Source organism: Pan troglodytes, chromosome 9 (assembly GCF_028858775.2).
Source record: "Pan troglodytes isolate AG18354 chromosome 9, NHGRI_mPanTro3-v2.0_pri, whole genome shotgun sequence".
In the NCBI taxonomy this organism is placed as follows: Eukaryota; Metazoa; Chordata; class Mammalia; order Primates; family Hominidae; genus Pan; species Pan troglodytes.
This window is the reverse complement of record NC_072407.2, coordinates 24,611,660-24,635,888: the sequence shown is the minus strand read 5'-3', so window position 1 is coordinate 24,635,888 and position 24,229 is coordinate 24,611,660. Positions and strand designations below refer to the sequence as shown.

Genomic DNA, 24,229 nt, shown 5'->3' with positions numbered 1-24,229 from the left:
GTTCTGGCCAGTTTCCCAATTTGCATTTGAGCAGCCCCCGCAAAGGGCCAGGTGCGAATGGAGAGTCTACGCGGCGCCCGGACGTTCCAGGGCGCACAGACTTGGCTGCCCCGGGAGGAAGGGAGAACTGCGCAGAGGGGGCAGAATCCTGCCGGCCTTCTCACTTCCCCCAGCTGCGGCCCTGGGCCTGAGTGACGCCCAGCAGCCCCGCTCGGCCCCCAGGCCTGATATCTCGCCCGCTGGCCCTCCCCGGCCCAGTGAGCACTTGGGTTCCGGCGTGGAGACTGCCGCGCGTCAGGCTCTGCAGAGGCGGGTGACGCGCAGGAACGGCTGCGGGGTTTGGCTGAGGCGCTATTCGGGCTCCCCGCCTGCCCCCACTTTCAGCCGCAAGATTCTAGAAGGGAGGGGCTACGTGGAGAATGGAGGGAGGGTCTGGAACGGAGAGGCCTAAGAGGGTTCGCTATGAGGCCAACGCGGGGACGGAGGGGCGGGCATCAGCAGGGCTTGAAGGTTGGGCTTCAGGGGCGGGAGAGAGCATGCGGAGGCAGGAAGCCAGGCCCTGGGGCAGCAGGTCGTGCGTATGGGTGTGTGTCAGCGCCTACGAAGCGCAGAGGATGGAACCGCAGTATTAAAAAACAAAAAAACAAAAAAGAAGAAGAAGAAGAAGACCATCCGCACGTCCTCTAGACGCGGGCCTCCGCCCCCGCCCTCCGCGGACGCCTGTTTGTAGTGATAATCAGGCCCAGCGCGCCGCAGCCAAGGAGGCCGTAAATCCGCATCCATCACCGCGCAGCCATTCGGTCTGAATTAGCCAGTCACTACGGCCTTAATTACTTTGTCAAAGATGAAAAATAGTAATTGATTTTGTCCTCGATCACTTTGTTCCCTCCTCTCCTGCCTTGCAGATAAGCAAATAAATATTTTTGAAAACTCGTGTCCACTCGGTTGTATGGGGGTAGCCTACTGAAAAACAGGCCATCCGGTGACAGTCCTGACGCCAGTGTTACTGCCAAGACACGAAACGCCAGCTGCAACCCAGACAGGAGAGGGCCCAGAGGGCGGCCTACCGCATTCAAGTCTCTGCCCTCCTTTGCACTAAGGAAGGAGAGAGGAGGGAAAGATACCGGTGTTTTACAAGCTATTGCTCTGGCGTTAGCGGGGCACTGTGGCACCAGCCTCCTCTGGTCCTCAGGGCAGCATGCGAGAAAGAGCTGCCAGTGCGACTGACGGGCGAAGGAACGTGTCCAGGGTCAGCGGGCAGAGCCTAGCTTTGAGTCCCTGTCTGTGTTGGCTCCTCTCCATCCACCACATAAGGGATAGAGTATGAGCGCCTATCTCTATGTTTATGTGATTTTAACACGGGAGTCGTTAACACCTACAACTTCCATAGATGATGGATGTGAGGGCTCAGTGTGGGTTTCAGGTGACATGGCCGATAGTCAAGAAGCCATGCCGTATTTTTGTCCCACTTGTCTACTACTGCCCAGCTCCATTGCAGTGTTGTTCTGTGCTAAGAATGTGGGCTCTGCAGACCCACTGCACCACTTCCTAGCTCTGTGACCTTGGGGGAAATTCCCCATCAGTAAAATGAGCATAATAAAAATTAACCTACCTCGGCCGGCGCAGTGGCTCACGCCTGTAATCCCAGCACTTTGGGAGGCCAAGACAGGTGGATCATGAGATCAGGAGATCGAGACCATCCTGGCTAACATGGTGAAACCCCGTCTCTACTAAAAATACAAAAAATTAGCTGAATGTGGTGGCACGCACCTGTAGTCCCAGCTACTTAGGAGGCTGAGGCAGGAGAACAGCTTGAACCTGGGAGGCGGAGGTTGCAGTGAGCCAAGATGGCGCCATTGCACTCCAGCCTGGGAGACAGCGAGACGCCGTCTCCAAAAAAAAAAAAAAAAAAAAAAAATTAACCTAACCTCAAGGGTGGCCTGAGGATTAAACGAAAGAACGCATGCAAAGTGCCTAGATTGAGATTGGCTACCCGGCATACTTTCAATAAGCTATTGTTAACAATATTATTCAGTCTAAAGGAAACATATGTTTGAAGCCTCTCAAAATTAGCAAATAAGACAAATCCCTCTCCCTGGGTCAGAAGGTTTAATATGGGTAGACTTATGCAGAATAGAAAACCTTACAAAATATGTAATGATTGTGCAACATTTCTCCCTCCTCATTCAGTGTTTGGTCGCCCAATAATCAAGTATTTACCTTTACTAAATGAAAATTAGGAGCATCCAGGAAAAGTGCTCAAATACAGAAGCTGCTATGAGTTTTTCCTAAGGCACTTTTTGTTTATATGAAGGTAAATTTCAATATAAAGAAAGGACAGAAGCTTGGAGCTTCATAATCAGCCTCACTGTTCAGTTCTCATCTGAACCCAGGGGTGTCAGGGAAACACAAGTTAATCAAAGCAAGCATCCCTCATCATAGCATTTCAGAAGAGCTCACACTTGGAAATCAATGGTTCAGCTAAATAATCAGCCTGTGCAAAATGCAGGTCCAAAATTCCATGACTCAGACAGGCAGGATGCTTGTTCCTGAGTCAGCAGTAATGATGATTCTCACTTCACTGCAGCAAAACACAGGGCAGTGGGTGCTAGCGCAGAAGCAGAGAAGTATATGACAAGATGAAAAGGAGTTTAAGGTCATCTATAGTTCCACATGCCTGCCTTATCAGTGAGAAAGCAGAGTTCCAGGTCCAGGGAGGAAAAGTGAGTACTCAAGGTCATTTGACAAATTAGAAACAAAGTCTAGTGGCATCTCTTTAAAAAAGAAAGAAAGAAAAAAGAACTATATTATCCTTTGACCCAGCAATCTCACTCTTAGAAATCTATCCCAGAGAAATAAAAAACTATAGTGCAAGAGTGTTTATTATAGCAGAGTTGATAAAGTGAAAGCCTGAGGAAAAAAGAAATAGCCACATTAGATCATTAGAGTATCTGCAGCGTGGAATGATTTGTAGCTGTTAAAAAGATTGAATTAGAACCATTCAGAGATTGGAGAGATTTTCATGATGTATTGAGAAAAGCCAGATACATTGAAGTATGTATAATACAATCTTATTTTTATAAAATAAATAGTAACTAAAATGCCATGTCTGTCTGTCTCTCTCTCTCTCTTCTCTCTGTCTCTGTGTGTGTGTGTGCGCATGTGTGTGTATGTGTGTGTATGTGTTCTAGTAAAATGTGATGCACACACATAAGTTAGTAGGTAAGATTACTGGTAGACAATGTGGGCATTGATGTGAGCTGAGGAGACGAGGGAAGAGCCAAGCAGAAAAAGTGGAGGGAGGGTGACAAAGATTGTACTTAAACAAAAATAGTTCTACTAGTCATACTTATAAATTTATGTACAATATGTATAAAAAATTTAAAGGAAAGAATTTAGCACTAGAATCTATTGCTTTAATTAATGAGAATATTCACCGAGGCTTTCATTAGGAAGTGTTACCCCTACACCTATTTTATTGTCTTTCTCTGAAGAATAGAGCTCAGAAAAATGAATTCAGTTAATTAAGGATCCCAGCTACCAATATGTGGCTAATCCTCCTTCCTCAGGTCCTCATGTTTCTATCTCTTAGCTCTGCTGGGGTGGAACCAGGGCATAATTAAGACCTTCAGAGGACACAGTCTTGGAAAATATGATGCTGCTCTGCTACCCCCACCCTTATCCTTATAATGTACACTAAACTATAAAGTAATTTACATTAAAATTACACCAAATTGAAAATTCCTGATTTCTAATTCTTCCATAATGATAACATTAATGTCTTTCCAGTAAGCATTCACCCCTTTCCTCTGCTGCCTTTCCTCTGCTGCCTTTCCTCTGCTATCCTTTTGGTAGTCGTGCTTTGCTTGTTGCATATTTTTGGTGAAACTACTCAGTAATCTCCTTCCAGGTATGAGTCTTCAGTGTTTATCCATCTGCTGAAAGTTCCCGAACCCCAAAATGGGAGATACTAGCCTTGTAAGAGGTCAGATCTTGTAAGGTCTCAAATATATTTATTATGGGAAATAGGAGACTTCTAATACAAGAGAATTGATAATGTGTCTGCAATGTTGGTGAATACGATTCTCTTTCTTTCTCTTTCTTAAATGTTTCCCTGGTCTTCTCTTTTTGTCCTAGTTGGTGGGGCAATGGGGGGTGGGGAATTAAGTTCAATGTCAGGAAAACCTAGCATGAATTCCCACAAGTAGAATGAAACAGATGTTGGAAATCTTCACTGTACAGGCAGTTTATGTAGTTAACCAAGGCTATTGGGTGGAACGTGAAGAAGGTTCAGAAAGGTACAATGGTAAGGATGCTAATCCATGAAGCAGAACTTGGAAAATTCAAGACCCTTTATACCTGTACAGAACTGCCAGACAGCATTAACAAGCTTTAGGACCTTGTGATTTTGTCACTGGGTAGCACCCTTTTAAATTGGGTCTAGGGGACTATGGACATTGGCACCCCATTTGCAACTGTTGGTTCTAGCAATCTGTGGCATCCAGATTTCTAAGACCATTTCAAACAATGGCCTGGAGGAGGCCACCTATGCCTACCATTTTTGGCAGACAATCCAGAGTTAATCATTATGGTAGTTGTCCCTTGGAATGTCACCATTAGAGCTTGGAAATGATCTACAAATCTTTTAGAATAATCTCTCAGAATCTACGTTCTATTTCAGGGTGTTTCTATTTCAGTTTAAACATCTTTCTGGGTGGAGGGTAACATTATATCGTGAAAATAGGGCTTTAGTAGTACACATTAGTCAAGAGTTTGAACCAAGTTCAGCCATTTGTTAACTATGTGTTCTTGGGAAGCTAATAGCCAACGTGTGGCTAACTAACATTTACTTATCTGCAGAGCCTCACTTTCCTTTTCAATAAAATGGAGTTCCTTTGATCGATTAAATAAGATGAAGTGTATAAAAGCTTCTAGCATGGTGCCTGGCAAGAGCTCCTTCTACTTTGAGATACCAGAGTTGAAAGTTACTATCTGAAGTCTGTCACTATGCCCTTAGAGATGTACCCAGATGACTCCTTTCTACACATCTTAATATTCCCGGATTTGTTCACCAAATCTTTATGTATTTTGCCCATCTTTCTTCTTTGGTTTTTAAAATAATAGGCAATTCTAAGGACTTTATTCTGTCCATCTTTTTTTTTTTTTTTTTTTTTTTTTGAGACGGGGTCTCGCTCTGTCCCCCAGGCTGGAGTGCAGTGGCGCTATCTCAGCTCACTGCAAGCTCCGCCTCCCTGGTTCACGCCATTCTCCTGCCTCAGCCTCCCGAGTAGCTGGGACTACAGGCGCCCGCCATCACGCCCAGCTAATTTTTTGTATTTTTAGTAGAGACGGGGTTTCACCGTGTTAACCAGGATGGTCTCGATCTGCTGACCTCGTGATCCGCCCGTCTCAGCCTCCCAACGTGCTGGGATTACAGGCATGAGCCACCGCGCCCGGCCTCTGCCCATCTTTCTTGATGGGAAATGAGCTTTGCCTGTTTTTTTTTTCTTTTCTTCAAGTGGGTTCTTTTTTCTATCTCTTTACACTGCACCTCCCTTAAAATGCCAAGCCCATCATAACGCTATGCCTTTGCCACTGCAGTGTCCTCTGCCTGCAATGCTCTTCCTTCTAGAATGAATTTCTACCTATACGTAAGACTTTGCCCAACATGTATCTCCTCTTGGAGGTTTTTTATGAAAAAAGTTAATATCTCCATTCTCTGTGCTTCCCTAGCACTAGTGCATTGTAATTATTTATTTCCATGTGCATCTTTTCAACTACAACAGCTAATAGCCACGTGTGGCTACTGTTATTTTAATTAATTAAAATAAAATTAAATGTAAAATTGTATTATTCACTCACACTAACTATATTCTTAGTGGCCAACAGCTACTTATATTAGACAGTACAAAGAACATTTCTGTTAATTGCAGAAAATTCTAATGGACAATACTGTTCTAAATTGTGAATGCTTCAAAGGCAGAAATGTATGAATTTTTTTAAGCCTCTTTCCAACTTGTACTGCTATGCAGTAGTATTTTTGAATAAACGATTTAAAAAGTCACAGAATAGCCTCTTAGTTTCTTACATGCCATCTTACTGTCTTTGCTAAACCATATTTTTGTATTTTATTAGTTTTCATTTGTATTATATTTCTGATTATAAAAATAATATGGGCTTAATATGAAAAAGTTGGAAAAACTCCCCCCAAAAAAACATAAAAATACACATTCCTATCTAGCCTAAAATGTATCTTATTAACGTTTTGGTGTAGAGCTTCCTAGACTTTCATATGTATAGAGACATAGTTTTTGTTTTTACAAAATCGAGATCATGCTATTCATATTGTTTTATAATCTTTTTACACTTATATGATTGATATAGCTCCATTTCATTGCCATAAAATTTACATTGTCATTTTTAATTACTGCATAGATTTTCATAGCATGAATATACTACAATTTAAGTAGTAAACAATTACTATGCATTTGAACTGTTTCTAATTTTTATTTTATTTTATTTTGAGACAGGGTCTTGCTCTGTTGCCCAGGCAGGTGTGCAGTGGCACAATCATGGCTCACTGCAGCCTCTAATTCCTGGGCTCAAGTAATCCTCCTTCTTTGGCCTCCTAAAGTGCTGGGATTACAGGCATGAGCCAATATACCCAACCATTTCTAATTTTTAAGATAAATAGTACTATATTATATATATTTCTGTCTATATACATCTTTGCTCATGTCTCTAATTTTGATTCTTAGTGTCGGTTCCTAACTATGGAATTACTCCCTAAAGGAATTGCACATTTTTCAGAATTGGATTCATCTTATCTGGACCAGTTTTTTTGATGACCGCCTTCAAAATGGAGACATGGAGCTGTGTATGAAGATGTAGCCAAGCTCTGAGCACTGAGTGACAGTGCTCTGTGCTTTGTTTTCATCCATTTTCCTAACGATGCTCAGCAATCTGTGAATACTTCTGGCTATAAAAAAGCCATGGGAACAAAGACCATACTATGTTTCCATAAAGCATAAATCAGTTTTCTCTTTAGCATAAAGGAATTTTTTATGGAAATAATATTATTTGGTAAATACAAGTATTTGTAATTGTCAGTATGCACAATATGCAAATTTTACAACTATTAGGACTCAAGCAAATAAGCTCATCTGTTTACACAGGATTTAATTAAACAATTGCAAGAAATAATACAAAAATTGTTAAAATGTGGAGGATTTGTGAATGCTTCTTCTGCAGTGGAAATGCCTGATTCAGGGCTCTCTCTGGTTTCTGCAGATTATGTGGATGATGACATGTTTTTCCAAGTCATTAACTTGGGCACAGCTTTGGGGCCAAATGAGAAGCTACATCCAAACCATTTAAGAGTCTGGGTGATTGGTGGGACTGACAAAGGAAAGACCCTCTGTCATTGCCCACGGTGAGAGCATTTGGGGAGTGTGATTGTCTGTGACAATGCACGGTTCAATGATTCCATTGTTTCACGAAGGCCTGGTTTCACTGATACCAAGGGAAAAAGGTGGGCTGCGCCCACATGGGCAATTAAGGTGATGTTGTCAAAGGCATTTAGAGTGATTTTTTTCCCTTAGAACTCTATTCTGTCACTTTTTGGCATTACAAGGTCTTTTGTATTATATTATGGAAAAAAATAAGCAAAAAGAAGAAAATAAGTCACTTCATCAGGAGTCTTTTTCAATTGCAAGGGATAGAAACCCAACTCAAAACTAGCTGACGCTTAGGTGTCAAGTAATGGACAGGTCAAGGTAAAAATGGAGCTGACTTCAGGTAGGCTGGATCCAGGCTGCCCACAGCAACAGGATCCTCTCTTGGAGTCTCGGCCTCTGTGGGTCCATTTGTTGCATGTTTTCAGACTCTCGTGTTGTAGGTGTCTTGTGACTCAAAGATCTGGGTTCCCATGCTCATAGATTATAATCCAAGGGGAAATAGTATATCTCTACTTCAGGTTGGGAGGTTTGGGGAAAGGAGGCTGAGATGAGGGCTTTGATGCAGGTAGATTATTTGGGAGTCCCAATGAGGTAGTTAGGGAAACAAGAAGAGTCAATACAGAGCACATTAATGAGTAGGTTACCTCTGTGGACAATTGGATTCAGGCTCACCGGGGTCCCTCTGGGGTACCACGTGGAACACATGTCAAAGTTTTCCCTCCAGGGGACAGGGAAGCTAGAAGGTGATTTGTCCACAGACTCCCACCCCTTATTGGCTGAGGATTGTTCCTGAGAGTATTAAATCCTCAGCACTTGTGGGCACTCTACAGTTGGGCTGAGCAAATTGCTACAGCACTGGAAAAAGGTGTCAGTAGAGAAACAGAGAGACATGATGGCTTGAGGTGGGGAGCCGTCAGCATGCCACAAATTGTCCAACACGACTGCAGGTGGACTTGCAGATGGGCCAAAGCAATATGGGCTGGGACATCAAAAGCAGCTGCTATGATCACCTTTACTTTCTTCCCCACTCCTTAGGCCAATCGCTCAGTACTTTGATATGACCAAAGTTGGCCACATGTCTGCCTCTCAAACGTAGTGGGCAGGCAGCATGCTGTGAATGGAAGCTTCGTCAAAATCACCTGGAGAAGAGGAGGCAGTTTTCCGAATAAAGAACGGGGTAGCAAATTAGTTCTCAGAATAAGTGCAGGAGGGGTGATGGACAGACTAAATAATAATAACAGCAATAAACAAGATATTCACTTCCAAACTTTAATCCTATTTTAAGGTTAAAACCACTGAATGTTTTAGTAAACATCCTTCTGGATTATGTTTATTTATGCATTTTTTTCCTTATAAACTGGGATAATACTAGAATTCATATGTTTCATACCTGCATTTTTTACTTAACCATATTCAGTAAATACTTCAATATGTAATGAACATTTTGCTGTACATGATTATAAATATCGTAAAAGTACAGTTGACCCTTGAGCAACATGGCTTTGAATTATGCAAGCCCACTTATCCATGGGTTTTCTTCAATACAAAATACAGTGTTGGCCAGGCGCGGTGGCTCACGCCTGTAATCCCAGCACTTTGGAAGGCCGAGGCAGGGGGATCATGAGGTCAGGAGTTCAAGACCAGCCTGGCCAAGATGGTGAAATCCCATCTCTACTAAAAATACAAAAATTAGCTGGGTGTGATGGCGGGTGCCTGTAATCCCAGCTATTCGGGAAGCTGAGGTACCGAATTGCTTGAACCCGGGAGGTGGAGGTTGCAGTGAGCCGAGATCGCGCCACTGCACTCCAGCCTGGGCGACAGAGCGAGACTCCGTCTCAAAAAACAAAACAAACAAACAAAAAACCAGTGTTACTTTTCAATAAAGTCACACTGAGTGTGCCTGTCTCCGGCCTCCCCTTCTGCCTCCTTTACCTCTTCAGTCTCTGCCTCTCCTGAGACAGCCAGATCAACCCCTCTTCTTCCTCCTTCTCCTTAGCCTATTCAATGTGAAGACAACAAGGATGGCTTCACAATGATCCACTTCCATTTAATGAATAGGAAATCTAATTTTTCTTCCTTATGATGTTCTTAATAACATTCCCTTTACTCTAGCTTACTTTACTGTAAGAATACAGTATATAATACATACAACATATGAAAATGTGTTAATCAACTGTATATGTTATCAGTAAGGCTTCACATCAACTGTAGACTATTAGGAGTTAGGTTTTAGGAAGTTATACCCGGATTCTCAGGCAGGTCACAGTGGTTCAAGCCTATAATCCTAGCATGTTGGTTGACTGAGACAGGAGGATCACTTGAACCTAGGAATTCGAGATTAGCCTGGGCAGCATGGCAAAACCTGTCTCTACTAAAAAGACAGAAATTAGCCTGGCATGATGGCACGTTCCTGTAGTCCCAGCTACTGGGGAGGCTGAGGTGGGAGGATCACTTGAGCCCAGGAGGTCGAGGCTGCAGTGAGCCATGATCATGTCACTGCATTCCAGCCTGGGTGACAGAGAGCCTAAAAAAAAAAAAAAGAAAAAGAAAGAAAAAGAAAAAAGAAAGAAACAAAGAAAGTTAGTTATATTTGGATTTTTTACTCCAGGGAGTTGGTGCCCATAATTCCCACGTCATTCAGGGGTCAACTGTATGTAAAATGCATCAGTCAATATACTTTAAATATTTTCTCCCTACTAATGACTCTTGATTGAAAGTGGACTGGGAGGATAAATATATGAAATCCACAGCACTGCCTCTGCCCAGAGAAGAATATTTTAGTGGTAGAACTTCAGGCATCAGAGGGAGCTGTTAAAAAAAAAAAAAAGCACCAATTTCAAAATCATAGAGCTCAGGATTTGAATTCTTATTACTAGCTATGTGACATTGGTCAATTTATTTAATCTTACAAATTTCATATCTTATTTTACATATAGTAAATGCTAAATAAAATGGTAGCATTCTTATTATTATCTAAAATGAGAACAATCACCCTTTCCTGACAGTATTATTATGAGGCTTGAATGAGGTTATGCACGTTATGTGCCCAGGAGACAGGCTGAGACATAATAGGAGATTAATTGACAATAGCTTTCTCCTATGATCTCTTAAGTTTATTATTTATTTATTTATTTATTTATTTTGAGATGGAGTTTCACTCTTGTTGCCCATGCTGGAGTGCAATGGTGCAATCTTGGCTCACTGCAACCTCCGCCTCCTGGGTTCAAGCTATTCTCCTGCCTCAGCCTCCCAAGTAGCTGGGATTACAGGCATGCACCACCATGCCCTGCTAATTTTGTATTTTTAGTAGAGATAAGGTTTCTCCATGTTGGTCAAGCTGGTCTTAAACTCCCGACCTCAGGTGATCTGTCCACCTCGGCCTCCCAAAGTGCTGGGATTACAGGCATGAGCCACCATGCCCGGCCCTTTTAAGCTTATTTTAAGGCAGACTTTATGTCAGGCATAGCAGCTAGGCACCACAGCAATGAAAAGAGTGCCTTATGCCCAACGAACCTCCTGAACACAAAGATTTGTACTATGCCATTATCACCAATTCAAAATTCATATAGTATCATAACTAGGGTTTGGTTTGGTTTCGTTTTGCTTTGTTTTGACAGAGACTTACTCTGTCGCCCAGGCTGGAGGGCAGTGGCACAATCTCAGCTCACTGCAGCCTCAACCTCCTAGGCTCAGGCAATCCTCCCACCTCAGCCTCTTGAGTAGCTGGGACTGCAGATGTATGTCACCACACCTGGGTAATTTTTATATTTTTTTGTAGAGATGGGGTTTCACCATGTTCCCCAGGCTAGTCTGGAACTCCTGGGCTCAAGTGATCCACCTGCCTCGGCCTCCCAAAGTGCTGGGATTACAGGCGTGAGCCACTGCCCCCAGTCCAACCAAGCTGTTTTTTGTTTGTTCGTTGTGTTGTTGTTGTTTTTTAAATGCAACCTACTCCTAGAATAACTAATTACGTGTTTTCTTCCTGGTATAAACTTTACTACATTGCTTTCCTCATTACAGCTAGCTGACATTTGCAGTATCCATAAACCAAAACCTTAGTGAAGAGAGAAATAAAGACAGTTTTGTACCATTTTGGTGGAGTGTTCAAACAGGAGAGAGATTTGGGCTGCCAGAAAAGAATATGATGTGCCTGAACTTCAGAGGGGTCAGAAGAGAGGTACTAGGAGGTGGGAAGATCCCTGAAAAAGGTACACTTTCTCTCCTGATTTTCAACTACTTTCAATCACCACTTTCCTAGAATTGCTAATATGAATGAATGAATTTGTTCCAATTGAACTGAGCTCCAATTTACAATCATTTTCCCTGGCTCTGAATGGAAATAGCCCTAAATTAGGTTATCAGTTGACCTTGGATAAATTACTAGCTTCTCTGAGATTTCATTTCTACGGTTGTAAAATGGAGATAATAAATCTTGCTATGCCTAACTCTCAAAGCTGAGGTGAAGATGAAATAAAATAATGGAATTCAGAGAGCTGGGTAAATTGTGAAATATCATGCAATCCTAAGAACTTGGATCTCAACTACTCGTAGACCTGAGGCCTACAGATCCGTTTTAAATCATTCAAATGTCCATGTGTGTGCGTGTGTTGTGGGGGATGGGAAGGTGTGTGTTTCTTGAAATGAAGAATTATCAAAAACGTTACTTCCCTGGCCGGGCGCAGTGGCTCACACCTGTAATCCCAGCACTTTGGGAGGCTGAGGCAGGCAGATCACGAGGTCAGGAGATCGAGACCATCCTGACCAACACAGTGAAACCCCATCTCTACTAAAAATACAAAAAAATTAGCCAGATGTGGTGGTGGGTGCCTGTAGTCCCAGCTACTCGGGAGGCCGAGGCAGCAGAATGGCGTGAACCTGGGAGGTGGAGCTTGCAGTGAGCCAAGACTGCGCCATTGCACTCCAGCCTGGGTGACAGAGTGAGACTCTGTCTCAAAATAAAAAAAAAATAAAAAAAAAGTTACTTCCCTAAGGAGAGGATTACTGATAGGCCCAGAATGAGAAAAAATGCCAGTGAACTGGATGCAATAGTCTGTTAGCTGTATTCCCCACATTTTTTTCTCTTCCTCTTCCATAATAATTGAGTTTAGCTGGACACATGGCAATTCAGTTACAGATGACATATCTAAGCCTTCCTTACAGGTAGGCTAGCCCTTGTGACTAAGTTCTGCACAACAGGATGTGAGCAAACAGATATGTGCTCTCAGAGACTTGCTCTCAAAAAGCTTAAGCATGTGTCTCCCTCCCTTCCTGTTGGCTGGGGGAGGATGAAAGCTGAAGCTGCCACTATGGACCTACAAGTCAGAGCTACATGTTAAGAACGGCAGGCTGCCTACCAGCCCAGCCCCTCTTATCTCTTAACAATGACATAAAGACAAATAAACCCTTATCTAGTTTAAGTGGCTGTCATTTGGGGTCTCTTTGTTATAGCAGCTTAGACTTAGCCTGACTAACATGCCAGGCCTTCACACAACATCAACCTGAGCCTGCCCCAGGTGGAAGCAAGCAGCCATTTGTCAAACTGAGGTAATATCCATGCAACTGACGAGATCCCCTGCCACCCTAATTGACTGACCAGAAGACCAATAAGCCATTTTTCTCGAAAGCCACTTTCTATCACCCAGGCCTGCCAAGGTCACTTATGCGAGGCCAGCAGTATGTGTCTGAGATTAAGGGCAGAGCATGAGTCACCAGCACTACTCCATTACTCTGTGCTGCTGTTTAGTGGGGCTCCCAGAGGCAGAGCAGAGTATGTGCTCATCAGTCATACCTTACTTATAATGAGGCTGGCTCTTTGTATGCCTGCTAGGATCCAGATACCACGTTTGGCATTTTAAATCCATAGCCTCAAGGTAGGGGGTATTTTTCATACCAAGAAATAGTCTCAGAAAGGTTGAGTGAGTTACCTGAGGCAACAGAGCCTAGATGCCAAGGCAGATTGGGATAATTCGACAGCTTGTGCTTCTCCCACTGTGGTGCTGCTTTCGAATAATCTGCCTCCTTCCAAGCATGGCTGAAGGCTGCTTAAGCAAAGCTGGCATTTGTTTATTGAGATGAGAACCTTAAAGGCCTGGAAGCTCCACCCCAAAACCATTCACTACCTGCTGCCCACACTCTGAGCTTTCATCATTTAAGAGGGTTTTCAATCCTGTGGGCGAGTGTTCCTATGCATGTGTACTGGGTACTTTTGAGATATGAAGAAAACTATGAAAACATACACAATGTTGGGAGCTGAATTGGGTCCCCTGAAAAAAGACATATTGGAATCCTAATCCCCAGTACCTCAAAATGTGACATTATGGGGAGACAGGGTCTTTACCGAGGTAATTAAGTTAAAATGAGGACATTAAAGTAGGCTGTATTCCAATATGATTTGTGTCCTTATAAAAGGAGGAAATTTGGGCACAGTGACAGACACATTTAGAGAAACGATGATGTGAAAAGACACAGAGAAAACACGGCCATCTACAAGCCATGGAAAGAGGCCTAGAATGAATCTTTCCTTCACAGCACTCAGAAGAACCCAGCCCTGCCAATACATTGATCTCAAACTTCCAGCCTCCAGAGCTGTGGGACAATAAATTTCCATTATTTAAGCTGCCTAGTCGATGATATCTTGTTATTTGCAAACTAATACACACCCTTCCCTACAAGCACACATACACGCATATTACTATATTTGAGTATACCTTAAAAATACATAAAATATATCAGAATTCACAAATAAATTCAGGGAATTCATAGTTCACCCCAGAACACCCTTGGGCTCCTCTTGAAGGACGCTTGCAAATTTTTATTTCCTGAAAACATTCAAATGCCTATAATAATAATATTAACAAAAACATAAAACAATTACTGTTCTAAGCACCATCCTAAGGGCTTGTATTAACCCACTTAATTCTCCTGACAACCCCAGCTGCCATAAGAAAACTCATACAGATTTTGGTTCCTGGAAATGGAGTGCTGCTGTAACAAATTAGCAATAAACTTAATGGCTTAAAACAACAGAAATTTATTCTCTCACAGTTCTGAATGCCGGAAGTCCAAACTCAGTATCACTGGGTTGAAATCAAGGTGTTCACAGAAATGTGCTCCCCACAGAGTCTCTAGGGGAGAAGCCCTTCCTTGCCTCTTTTAACTTCTGGTGACTGCCTGCATTCCTTGGCCTGGGGCTGCATCACTCCAGTCTCTGCTTTCATCCTCACATCACTTCTCTGTATGTGAAACATCACTGCCATGCTCTTTTTTTTTTTTTTTTTTTTTTTTTTTGAGACAGAGTCTCACTCTGTCACTCAGGCTGGAGTGCAGTGGCATGATCTCAGCTCACTGCCGCCTCTGCCTCCCAGGTTCAAACGATTCTGCTGCCTCAGCCTCCCAAGCAGCTGGGATTACAGGTGCCTGCCACTGCGCCCAACTAATTTTTGTATTTTTAGTAGAGACAAGGTTTCGCCATGCTGACCAAGCTGGTCTCAAACTCCTGCCTTGGCCTCTCAAAGTGCTGGGATTGCAGACATGAGCCTCCATGCCCAACCTTCTGCCATGTTCTCATAAGGACATATGTGATCGCATTCAGGGCCCACTTGGATAGTACAGGTTAATCTCACCACCTCAAAATCATCTCATGGACATTGCCTCCTATTAATGTTGTCCATTATTTTTCAGTTTCCTCATCCATAAAATAGAGTGAAGTGAGGTTGAAGTGCATCAAAGATGGCAAGAATGTGGCCCATAGGACACCATTTCCTCTTCTGCAACTTCTTGCCAAAAGGAAGAAGGCTTTGCTTCATGTTTGTGTTCATAATGAAAGGTGAGGTCTTTGGGAAGGCCTCCAAGTTCATTAATTAAATTAACATGTGAAATACCTGGATGCTGAACTTGTACAAAAGCAGCTGGAGGTTAACTTGATAGTCTCACTACTCTGAGGCACTCACCGACTAGCGGACAAGAAAAGCGGGCACTGAGGGGTGTGTTTTCATGGTGGGAGTTTATTTCATTGCAAGAACAGAAACTGGCCAGCTCTTATCAGCCTCAGAGAGAGAGAGAGAGATCTTGCACCTTTCAGTATATCCATCAAATAACCCTCAACTGTGTCTCAGTTAGTGATTTGGGGCCTGGTCCCAGCTCTGAAACAATTACTGCAGCCAGGCATGGCATATGCTAATTTGTGTTGGGAAGAGACATGGGGTCAGTTTCATCCAAACTGTTGGACAGAGAGGGAGGAGTGGTGGTTTCCAAAGGGAAAATTGGGGTGTTTTTACTAGAAGAAGAAAAATGGTGGCTAAGCACCCAGAAACTATAGATGTCAACAGAGCAAGAGTGGTTTTAATGGGAACCACTTGACAGCCTATAGACAGGGCTCTCATGATTCTGCAGCAGCCTGTTTTCTAAGCATTGGTGTCTAAAAATGGGAGCTCTACCCACACTGTTCCATTTTACTCCAACCCCACAGGAGGATATAGATCTTGTTGATTCAGATTTCAGGTTATTTGTAGGGTCACTTTATCTAGGAGTGGAATTTGGTGGCCTAAATAAGCTAACAAATGCATGTTCTCTTTTAGGGCCTGGGCACCTGGGGTCATGAAGTCCCACTGAAGGGATTGAAGGTTAATATTTTGGGGCACTGGGGAAAAGACACAGCAGGCGAAGGAAACCTCCATATCTTAGGGGAAGAGACCCCCTGGCTCACTGGAGTTTTCTACTTGGTGGTTTGGTGCCAGAACACCAAAGTGAAGACAAAGCACTGCCTGACCCATTTGTGGGGACGTCTGTGCCCAATGACCAGACCAGCACATTATCTCTTAGTAGCTTCTGTTACATGTATTAATCTAGTCCTTCTTATAATTCTGGAGTTCACAGTAGCCCCTTCTCACAGCTATGCATTTACATTCTGATTTACTGGAAACATAGGTGGTGCTAGATCAAGGAATGTGCTTTATGCTGGTTTAGGGAAACTGGCCTAGATCTTATGGCAATGATGTTCCATGGACTAGTTTCGAGCGACAGTTGTCTAAGGAACCTGGAGAGTTATATGGGCTGGAATCTCTAACATAGCCACTTGGAATGGGAGGATACATAGGTGAGTAGAAGAGGAAGACAGGCAATTGACCCGTGTGACTAGCTCTGCACCTTCAGGCAGGCCACTCTGTTTTGAGGTCCAGGACCCATTCCTCACACCACCCCGCCCCAATAACTAAAGCTGTGAGCTTTAGGGTCTGGAGGACAATGTAATTTAAGTTAGAAATCTTCAGCCCTTTGGCAAAGTCTTGGGAGATTTTTATTGGTTACATGGCATCCTTAGCACCATTGCAACATCTCAGAACAGGTCTGGCTCCGAGAGGTATTCACAAAGATTTTGTAAATCCCAAATTACAATCATGTCTTAGGTTCCCTCCCACCAATGTCATGCCCCTCCCAACTTAGCACATAACCACTTAGTTCCACATGATAGGAGTGAGGAGTGGACTGCAATGATCATTGTTTGTCCTGTGATGTTTATTTGCTTATTTATTTATTTTTCAGTGACCAGACTGACCTCAAACTCTTGGGTTCAAGTGATCTTCCTACCTCAGCCTCCTGAATAGCTGGGACTACAGGTACCTGCCACTATGCCTGGCTGATTTTATATATCAACTTGACTGGGCTAAGGGTTGCCCAGATAGATGGTAAAATATCATTTCTGGTTATGTTTGTGAGGATGTTTTCAGAAAATATTAATATTAGCATTTGAATCAGTAAACTGAGTGAAGAAGATTTTCCTCACCAATGTAGGTGGGAATCACCCAATTTGTTGAGGGTCTAAATAGAAGGTCAGCCAGGCACGGTGGCTCATACCTGTAATCCCAGCACTTTGGGAGACCGAGGCAGGTGGATCACCTGAGGTCAGGAGTTCAAGACCAGCCTGGCCAACATGGCGAAACCCCATCTCTACTAAAAATACAAAATTAGCCAGGCATGGTGGTGCATGCTTGTAATCCCAGCTACTCAGGAGGCTGAGGCAGGAGAATCACTTGAACCTGGGAGTCGAAGGTTGCGGTGAGCCGAGATCACAACATTGCACTCCAGCCTGGACAACAAGAGGGAAACTCTGTCTCAAATAAATAAATAAATAAATAAATAAATAAATAAATAAATAAATAAATAGAAGGTCAAAAGAGAGGAGGAAGAGAGAATTCAACTTTTCTCTTGAGCTGGGCCATCCATCCTCTCCTGCCCTTAGACGTCACAGCTACTGGTTCTCAGGCCTTTAGACTTGAACTGAGACCTCCACCATCGGTTCCCCTGATTCTGAAGCCCTCAGGCTTAGACTAGAACTACACCACTGGCTTTTCTGGGCCTCCAACTTGCAGATGGCAGATTGTGGGGCTCCTCAGCCTCCATAATCACACAAGCTAATTCCTCATAATAAATCTCTTTCTGAATATCCGTATATATCCTATTGGTTCTATTTCTCTAGAGAACCCTGACCAATATATCTTGAGAGGTTTTATCTTGTCCTTAATGTTCCAAATAAGCTAAGACCTTGATGCCTCGGGCAAAACTTAAAATTTGTTTAGATCTAGATTTTGTTTCCCCAAACTCCACACAGTGAAACCAAAGTCCATACAGTTTGGTCTGGCACCAAACCACCAGATCTTCTTCAGTCTTTTCCATCCTATATTATCAGTTACTAGGAATTATAATTAACTCTAGGACCTGAGGGCATATTTGTTTAATAAAAACTTTAGAACTCAATTATCATAGAAGGTTAGGAATGAAGGGAAACATTCATATCGATGGCTGGTATTGGTGTTACCCTGCCTTGCAAAGCTCAGGCAAAGAGTGGTAGAAGGCTGGCATATTTAAATTCTGTAGTAGTTTCTTTCCAATTCTCTTTTGGTAATAGTCCACCTTTTGATCACGAGTATTATATTTCAGCAACATTCTTTCTTGACTACCGAATTTTCCTCTGAAAAATGAAGTTAATCTTCCAGGTGTCTCTTCTAACAAATAGGATACTCTAAAATCTGAACACAATTTTATGCACAAGGATACACCATCTATAATAACAAAATGTAGACTAAAGTAGGGGAATCAAATAATTTAAGGTGTAGAGCCCTAGAATAAAGTATTATAAAGCCATTCTTTTTTTTTTTTTAATTATACTTTAAGTTCTAGGGTACATGTGCACAATGTGCAGGTTTGTTACATAGGTATACATGTGCCATGTTGGTGTGCTGCACCCATTAACTCATGATTTACATTAGGTATATCTCCTAATCCTATCTCTAACCCCTCCCCCCTCCCACTACCTCACAACTGGCCCCAGTGTGTGATGTTCCCCTTCCTGTGTCCAAGTGGTCTCATTGTTCAATTCCCACCTATGAGTGAGAACATGCGGTGTTTGGTTTTTTTGTCCCTGCGATAGTTTGCTGACAATGGTTTCCAGCTTCATCCATGTCCCTACAAAGGACATGAACTCATCATTTTTTATGGCTGCATAGTATTCCATGGTGTATATGTGCCACATTTTCTTAATCCAGTCTATCATTGATGGACATTTGGGTTGGTTCCAAGTCTTTGCTATTGTGAATAGTGCTGCAATAAATGTACATGTGCATGTGTCTTTATAGCAGCATGATTTATAATCCTTTGGGTATATACCCAGTAATGGGATGGCTGGGTCAAATCCTATTTCTAGTTCTAGATCCTTGAGGAATCGCCACACTGTCTTCCACAATGGTTGAACCAGTTTACAGTCCCACCAACAGTGTAAAAGTGTTCCTATTTCTCCACATCCTCTCCAGCACCTGTTGTTTCCTGACTTTTTAATGATTGCCATTCTAACTGGTGTGAGATGGTATCTCATTGTGGTTTTGATTTGCATTTCTCTGATGGCCAGTCATGATAAACATTTTTTCATGTGTCTGTTGGCTGCATAAATGTCTTCTTTTGAGAAGTGTCTGTTCATATCCTTTGCCCACTTATTGATGGGGTTGTTTGTTTTTTTCTTGTAAATTTGTTTGAGTTCTTTGTAGATTCTGGATATTAGCCCTTTGTCAGATGAGTAGATTGCAAAAATTTTCTCCCATTCTGTAGGTTGCCTGTTCACTCTGATGGTAGTTTCTTTTGCTGTGCAGAAGCTCTTTAGTTTAATTAGATCCCATTTGTCAATTTTGTCTTTTGTTGCCATTGCTTTTGGTGTTTTAGACGTGAAGTCCTTGCCCATGCCTATGTCCTGAATGGTATTGCCTAGGTTTTCTTCTAGGGTTTTTATATTTTTAGGTCTAACATGTAAGTCTTTAATCCATCTTGAGTTAATTTTTGTATAAGGTGTAAGGAAGGGATCCAGTTTCAGCTTTCTACATATGGCTAGCCAGTTTTCCCAGCACCATTGATTAAATAGGGAATCCTTTCCCCATTGCTTGTTTTTGTCAGGTTTGTCAAAGATCAGATGGTTGTAGATGTGTGGTATTATTTCTGAGGGCTCTGTTCTGTTCCATTGGTCCATAGCTCTGTTTTGGTAACAGTACCATGCTGTTTTGGTTACTGTAGCCTTGTAGTATAGTTTGAAGTCAGGTAATGTGATGCCTCCAGCTTTGTTCTTTTGGCTTAGGGTTGACTTGACAATGAGGGCTCTTTTTTGGTTCCATATGAACTTGAAAGTAGCTTTTTCCAATTCTGTGAAGAAAGTCATTGGTAGCTTGATGGGGATGGCATTAAATCTATAAATTACCTTGGGCAGTTGGTCATTTTCATGATATTGATTCTTTCTATCCATGAGCATGGAATGTTCTTCCATTTGTTTGTATCCTCTTTTATTTCATTGAGCAGTGGTTTGTAGTTCTCCTTGAAGAGGTCTTTCACATCCCTTGTAAGCTGGATTCCTAGGTATTTTATTCTCTTTGAAGCAATTGTGAATGGGAGTTCACTCATGATTTGGCTCTCTGTTTGTCTGTTATTGGTGTATAAGAATGCTTGTGATTTTTGCACATTGATTTTGTATCCTGAGACTTTGCTGATGTTGCTTATCAGCTTAAGGAGATTTTGGGCTGAGACGATGGGGTTTTCTAAATATATAATCATGTCATCTGCAAACAGGGAAAATTTGACTTCCTCTTTTCCTAATTGAATACCCTTTATTTCTTTCTCCTGCCTGATTGCCCTGGCCAGAACTTCCAACACTGTGTTGAATAGGAGTGGTGAGAGAGGGCATCCCTGTCTTGTGCCACTTTTCAAAGGGAATGCTTCCAGTTTTTGCCCATTCAGTATGATACTGGTTTTGGGTTTGTCATAAATAGCTGTTATTATTTTGAGATACATCCAATCAATACCTAATTTATTGAGAGTTTTTAGCATGAAGGGCTGTTGAATTTTGTCAAAGGCCTTTTCTGCATCTATTGAGATAATCATGTGGTTTTTGTCTTTGGATCTGTTTATATGCTGGATTATGTTTATTGATTTGCGTATGTTGAACCAGCCTTGCATCCCAGGGATGAAGCCAACTTGATCATGGTGGATAAGCTTTTTGATGTGCTGCTGGATTCGGTTTGCCAGTATTTTATTGAGGATTTTTGCATCGATGTTCATCAAGGATATTGGTCTAAAATTCTCTTTTTTTGTGTCTCTGCCAGGCTTTGGTATCAGGATGATGCTGGCCCCATAAAATGAGTTAGGGAGGATTCCGTCTTTTTCTACTGATTGGAATAGTTTCAGAAGGAATGGTACCAGCTCCTCCTTGTACCTCTAGTAGAATTCGGCTGTGAATCCATCCAGTCCTGGACTTTTTTTGGTTGGTAGGCTATTAATTATTGCCTCAATTTCAGAGCCTGTTATTGGTCTATTCAGGGATTCAACTTCTTCCTGGTTTAGTCTTGGGAGGGTGTATGTGTCGAGGAATCTATCTATTTCTTCGAGATTTTCTAGTTTATTTGTGTAGAGGTGTTTATAGTATTCTCTTGTGGTAGTTTGTATTTCTGTGGGATCAGTGGTGATATCCCCTTTATCATTTTTTATTGCATCTATTTGATTCTTCTCTCTTTTCTTCTTTATTATTCTTGCTAGCGGTCTATCAATTTTGTTGATCTTTTCAAAAAACCAGCTCCTGGATTTTTTGGAGGGTTTTTTATGTCTCTATCTCCTTCAGTTTTGCTCTGATCTTAGTTATTTCTTGCCTTCTGCTGGCTTTTAAATGTGTTTGCTCTTGCTTCTTTAGTTCTTTTAACTGTGATTTTAGGGTGTCAACTTTAGATCTTTCCTGCTTTCTCTTGTAGGCATTTAGTGCTATAAATTTCCCTCAACACGCTGCTTTAAATGTGTCCCAGAGATTCTGATATGTTGTGTCTTTGTTCTCATTGGTTTCAAAGAACATCTTTATTTCTGCCTTCATTTCGTTAGGTACCCAGTAGTCATTCAGGAACAGGTTGTTCAGTTCCCATGTAGTTGAGCGGTTTTGAGTGAGTTTCTTAATCCTGAGTTCTAGTTTGACTGCACTGTGATCTGAGAGACAGTGTGTTATAATTTCTGTTCTTTTACATTTGCTGAGGGGTGCTTTACTTCCAACTATGTGGTGAATTTTGGAATAAGTACAATGTGGTGCTGAGAAGAATGTATATTCTGTTGATTTGGGGTGGAGAGTTCTGTAGATGTCTATTAGGTCCACTTGGTGCAGAGCTGAGTTCAATTCCTGGACACCTTTTTAACTTTCTGTCTCATTGATATCCCCATATATAACTAATTTGTGCTGTGAACCAACAAGAACCTGCTTTAAATTTCCATGCCAATTTACAACCCGCATACTATACCAGGCAAGGTTAGTGGCTATTGAAAATACCACCAGGACAGGGCTATCTAAAGACACATTCGGTAGTGTGTTAACTATACAAAAAAAGACACTGTACAGTTTAAAAACAAATCTTACACAGCCTTACATTTCAGTTTTTTTCTTTAAAAGGAGTGAGTTGTGTACAGGGGGATTAAATGCTTTATAGACAAAAAAAAAACTGCACTAGAACCAACTTGTTCATCATCACCATCTTCTTCTTCATCTTCATCATCGTCTTCATCTTCATCTTCTTCATCTTTCTCCTCCTCATCCTCTTCATCTTCCTCATTTTCCTCCTCTTCCTTCTTTTTCTTGCTTTTTGCAGCCTTGACAACTCCATTGTTTGCTGCATCATGCTTTCCTTTAGCTCGATATGCAGCAATATCCTTTTCGTATTTTTCTTTCAGCTTCGCCGACCTCTTTTCATAAGGCTGCTTGTCATCTGCAGCAGTGTTATTCCACATCTCTCCCAGCTTCTTCGCAGCATCACCAATGGACAGGCCAGGACGTTCTCCTTTGATTTTTGGGCCATACTCAGAGAAGTACAGGAAGAAGGCCGAAGGAGGCCTCTTGGGCGCATTGGGATCCTTGAACTTCTTTTTTGTCTCCCCTTTGGGAGGGATATAGGTTTTCATTTCTCTCTTATAACGGGACTTGTCCACCTTTGCCATATCTTCAAATTTTCCTCTCTTTTTTGGGGGGGGGGCGGGTGGGGGGATGGAGTCTCGCTCTGTTGCCCAGGCTGGAGTGCAGTGGTGCGATCTCCGCTCACTGCAAGCTCCGCCTCCCAGGTTTACGCCATTCTCCTGTCTCAGCCTCCCGAGTAGCTGGGCCTACAGGAGCCCGCCACCACGACTGGCTAATTTTTTGTTTTTTTTTTTAGTAGAGACGGGGTTTCACCGTGTTAGCCAGGATGGTCTTGATCTCCTGACCATGATCCACCCGCCTCAGCCTCCCAAAGTGCTGGGATTACAGGTGTGAGCCACCGTGCCCGGCCAAATTTTCCTTTCTCTTTAGCAGACATGTTCTTCCACCTCTCTGAGGACTTCTTAGAAAACTCTGGGAAGTTGACTGAAATTCTCACTTTCCCCAGTGCTGTCTCTATGGAGCTCAATGTACTGCAATGGCTCTATAAAGCCGTTCTTAAGAATATAGGAAAGTACTTAAGATTCAGTGTTAGGCAAAAAAAACTTACAGTATGATCTTATTCTGTTAAAAAAAAAAAAAGGCTGGGTGCAGTGGCTCACACCTGTAATCTCAGCACTTTGGGAGGCTGAGGCGGGCGGATCACCTGAGGTCAGGAGTCCGAGACCAGCCTAGATAACCTGGTGAAACCCCCTCTCTACTAAAAATTTAAAAAATTAGCCAGGCGTGGTGGTGGGTGCCTGTAATCCCAGCTACTCAGGAGGCTGAGGCAGGAGAATCCCTTGCACCCAGGAGGCAGAGGTTGCGGTGAGCCAAGATTGCACCATTGCACTCCAGCCTGGGTGAGGAGTAAGACTCCGTCTCAAAAAAATAAAAATTAAAAATAAATTAAAAAAATAAAGTGCATAAAACTAGGACTGGAAGGAAATGGTGTGAATATTAACAATTAGTTCCTATGAAGGTAAGACGTGGGCTGAATTTTGTTTTATCTCTTTACATTTTCTGTATTTCTGAACTTTTTGTAGTAGACATGTATTAATTCAATAGGAAAAATAATATTCGTTTTATGAAAAGACTAGAAGGAAGTAGATTGACTTTTTTTTTTTCCAACTCTTAGCTGGCCCTTCTCACTTATAGAAAATGATACTTTACACACAATTGACATCCTGCTTGGCCATGTGACTTGCTTTACTCAATAAAGTGGAAGTGGAAGTGATACATTACTTCCAAGCAGAATTCTTAAAGGCATCAAATGGTTCTTCTGTCTCTCTTTTCCTTCTGCCATGAGAACAGCATATCCTATAGAGAA

The 24,229-nt window shown here is 42.3% G+C and overlaps 1 protein-coding gene across 1 annotated transcript; it reads right to left on the bottom strand.

Moving 5' to 3' along the window:
- Positions 1-460: 460 nt before the first annotated feature.
- Positions 461-22,955, bottom strand: LOC749521 (high mobility group protein B1-like). The gene is made up of 4 exons (XM_063784628.1): positions 22,470-22,955; positions 965-1,095; positions 679-802; positions 461-598 (listed from the first exon to the last, which is right to left on the bottom strand). The coding sequence occupies exons 1-4, from the start codon at positions 22,944-22,946 to the stop codon at positions 461-463; spliced, it is 870 nt and encodes a 289-aa protein (XP_063640698.1). The 5' UTR covers positions 22,947-22,955.
- Between the last annotated feature and the right edge of the window lie 1,274 nt (positions 22,956-24,229).

Coding starts and splice junctions, on each gene's coding strand:
- LOC749521 (XM_063784628.1), bottom strand. CDS start 22,946: ATGGCAAAGGTGGACAAGTCCCGTTATAAGAGAGAAATGAAAACCTAT. Junction 1,096..22,469: donor AAGATGGTGATGATGAACAA/GTTGGTTCTAGT, acceptor CTCCTTCCTTAG/TGCAAAGGAGGGCAGAGACT. Junction 599..678: donor GAGGCCCGCGTCTAGAGGAC/GTGCGGATGGTC, acceptor TGCGCTTCGTAG/GCGCTGACACACACCCATAC.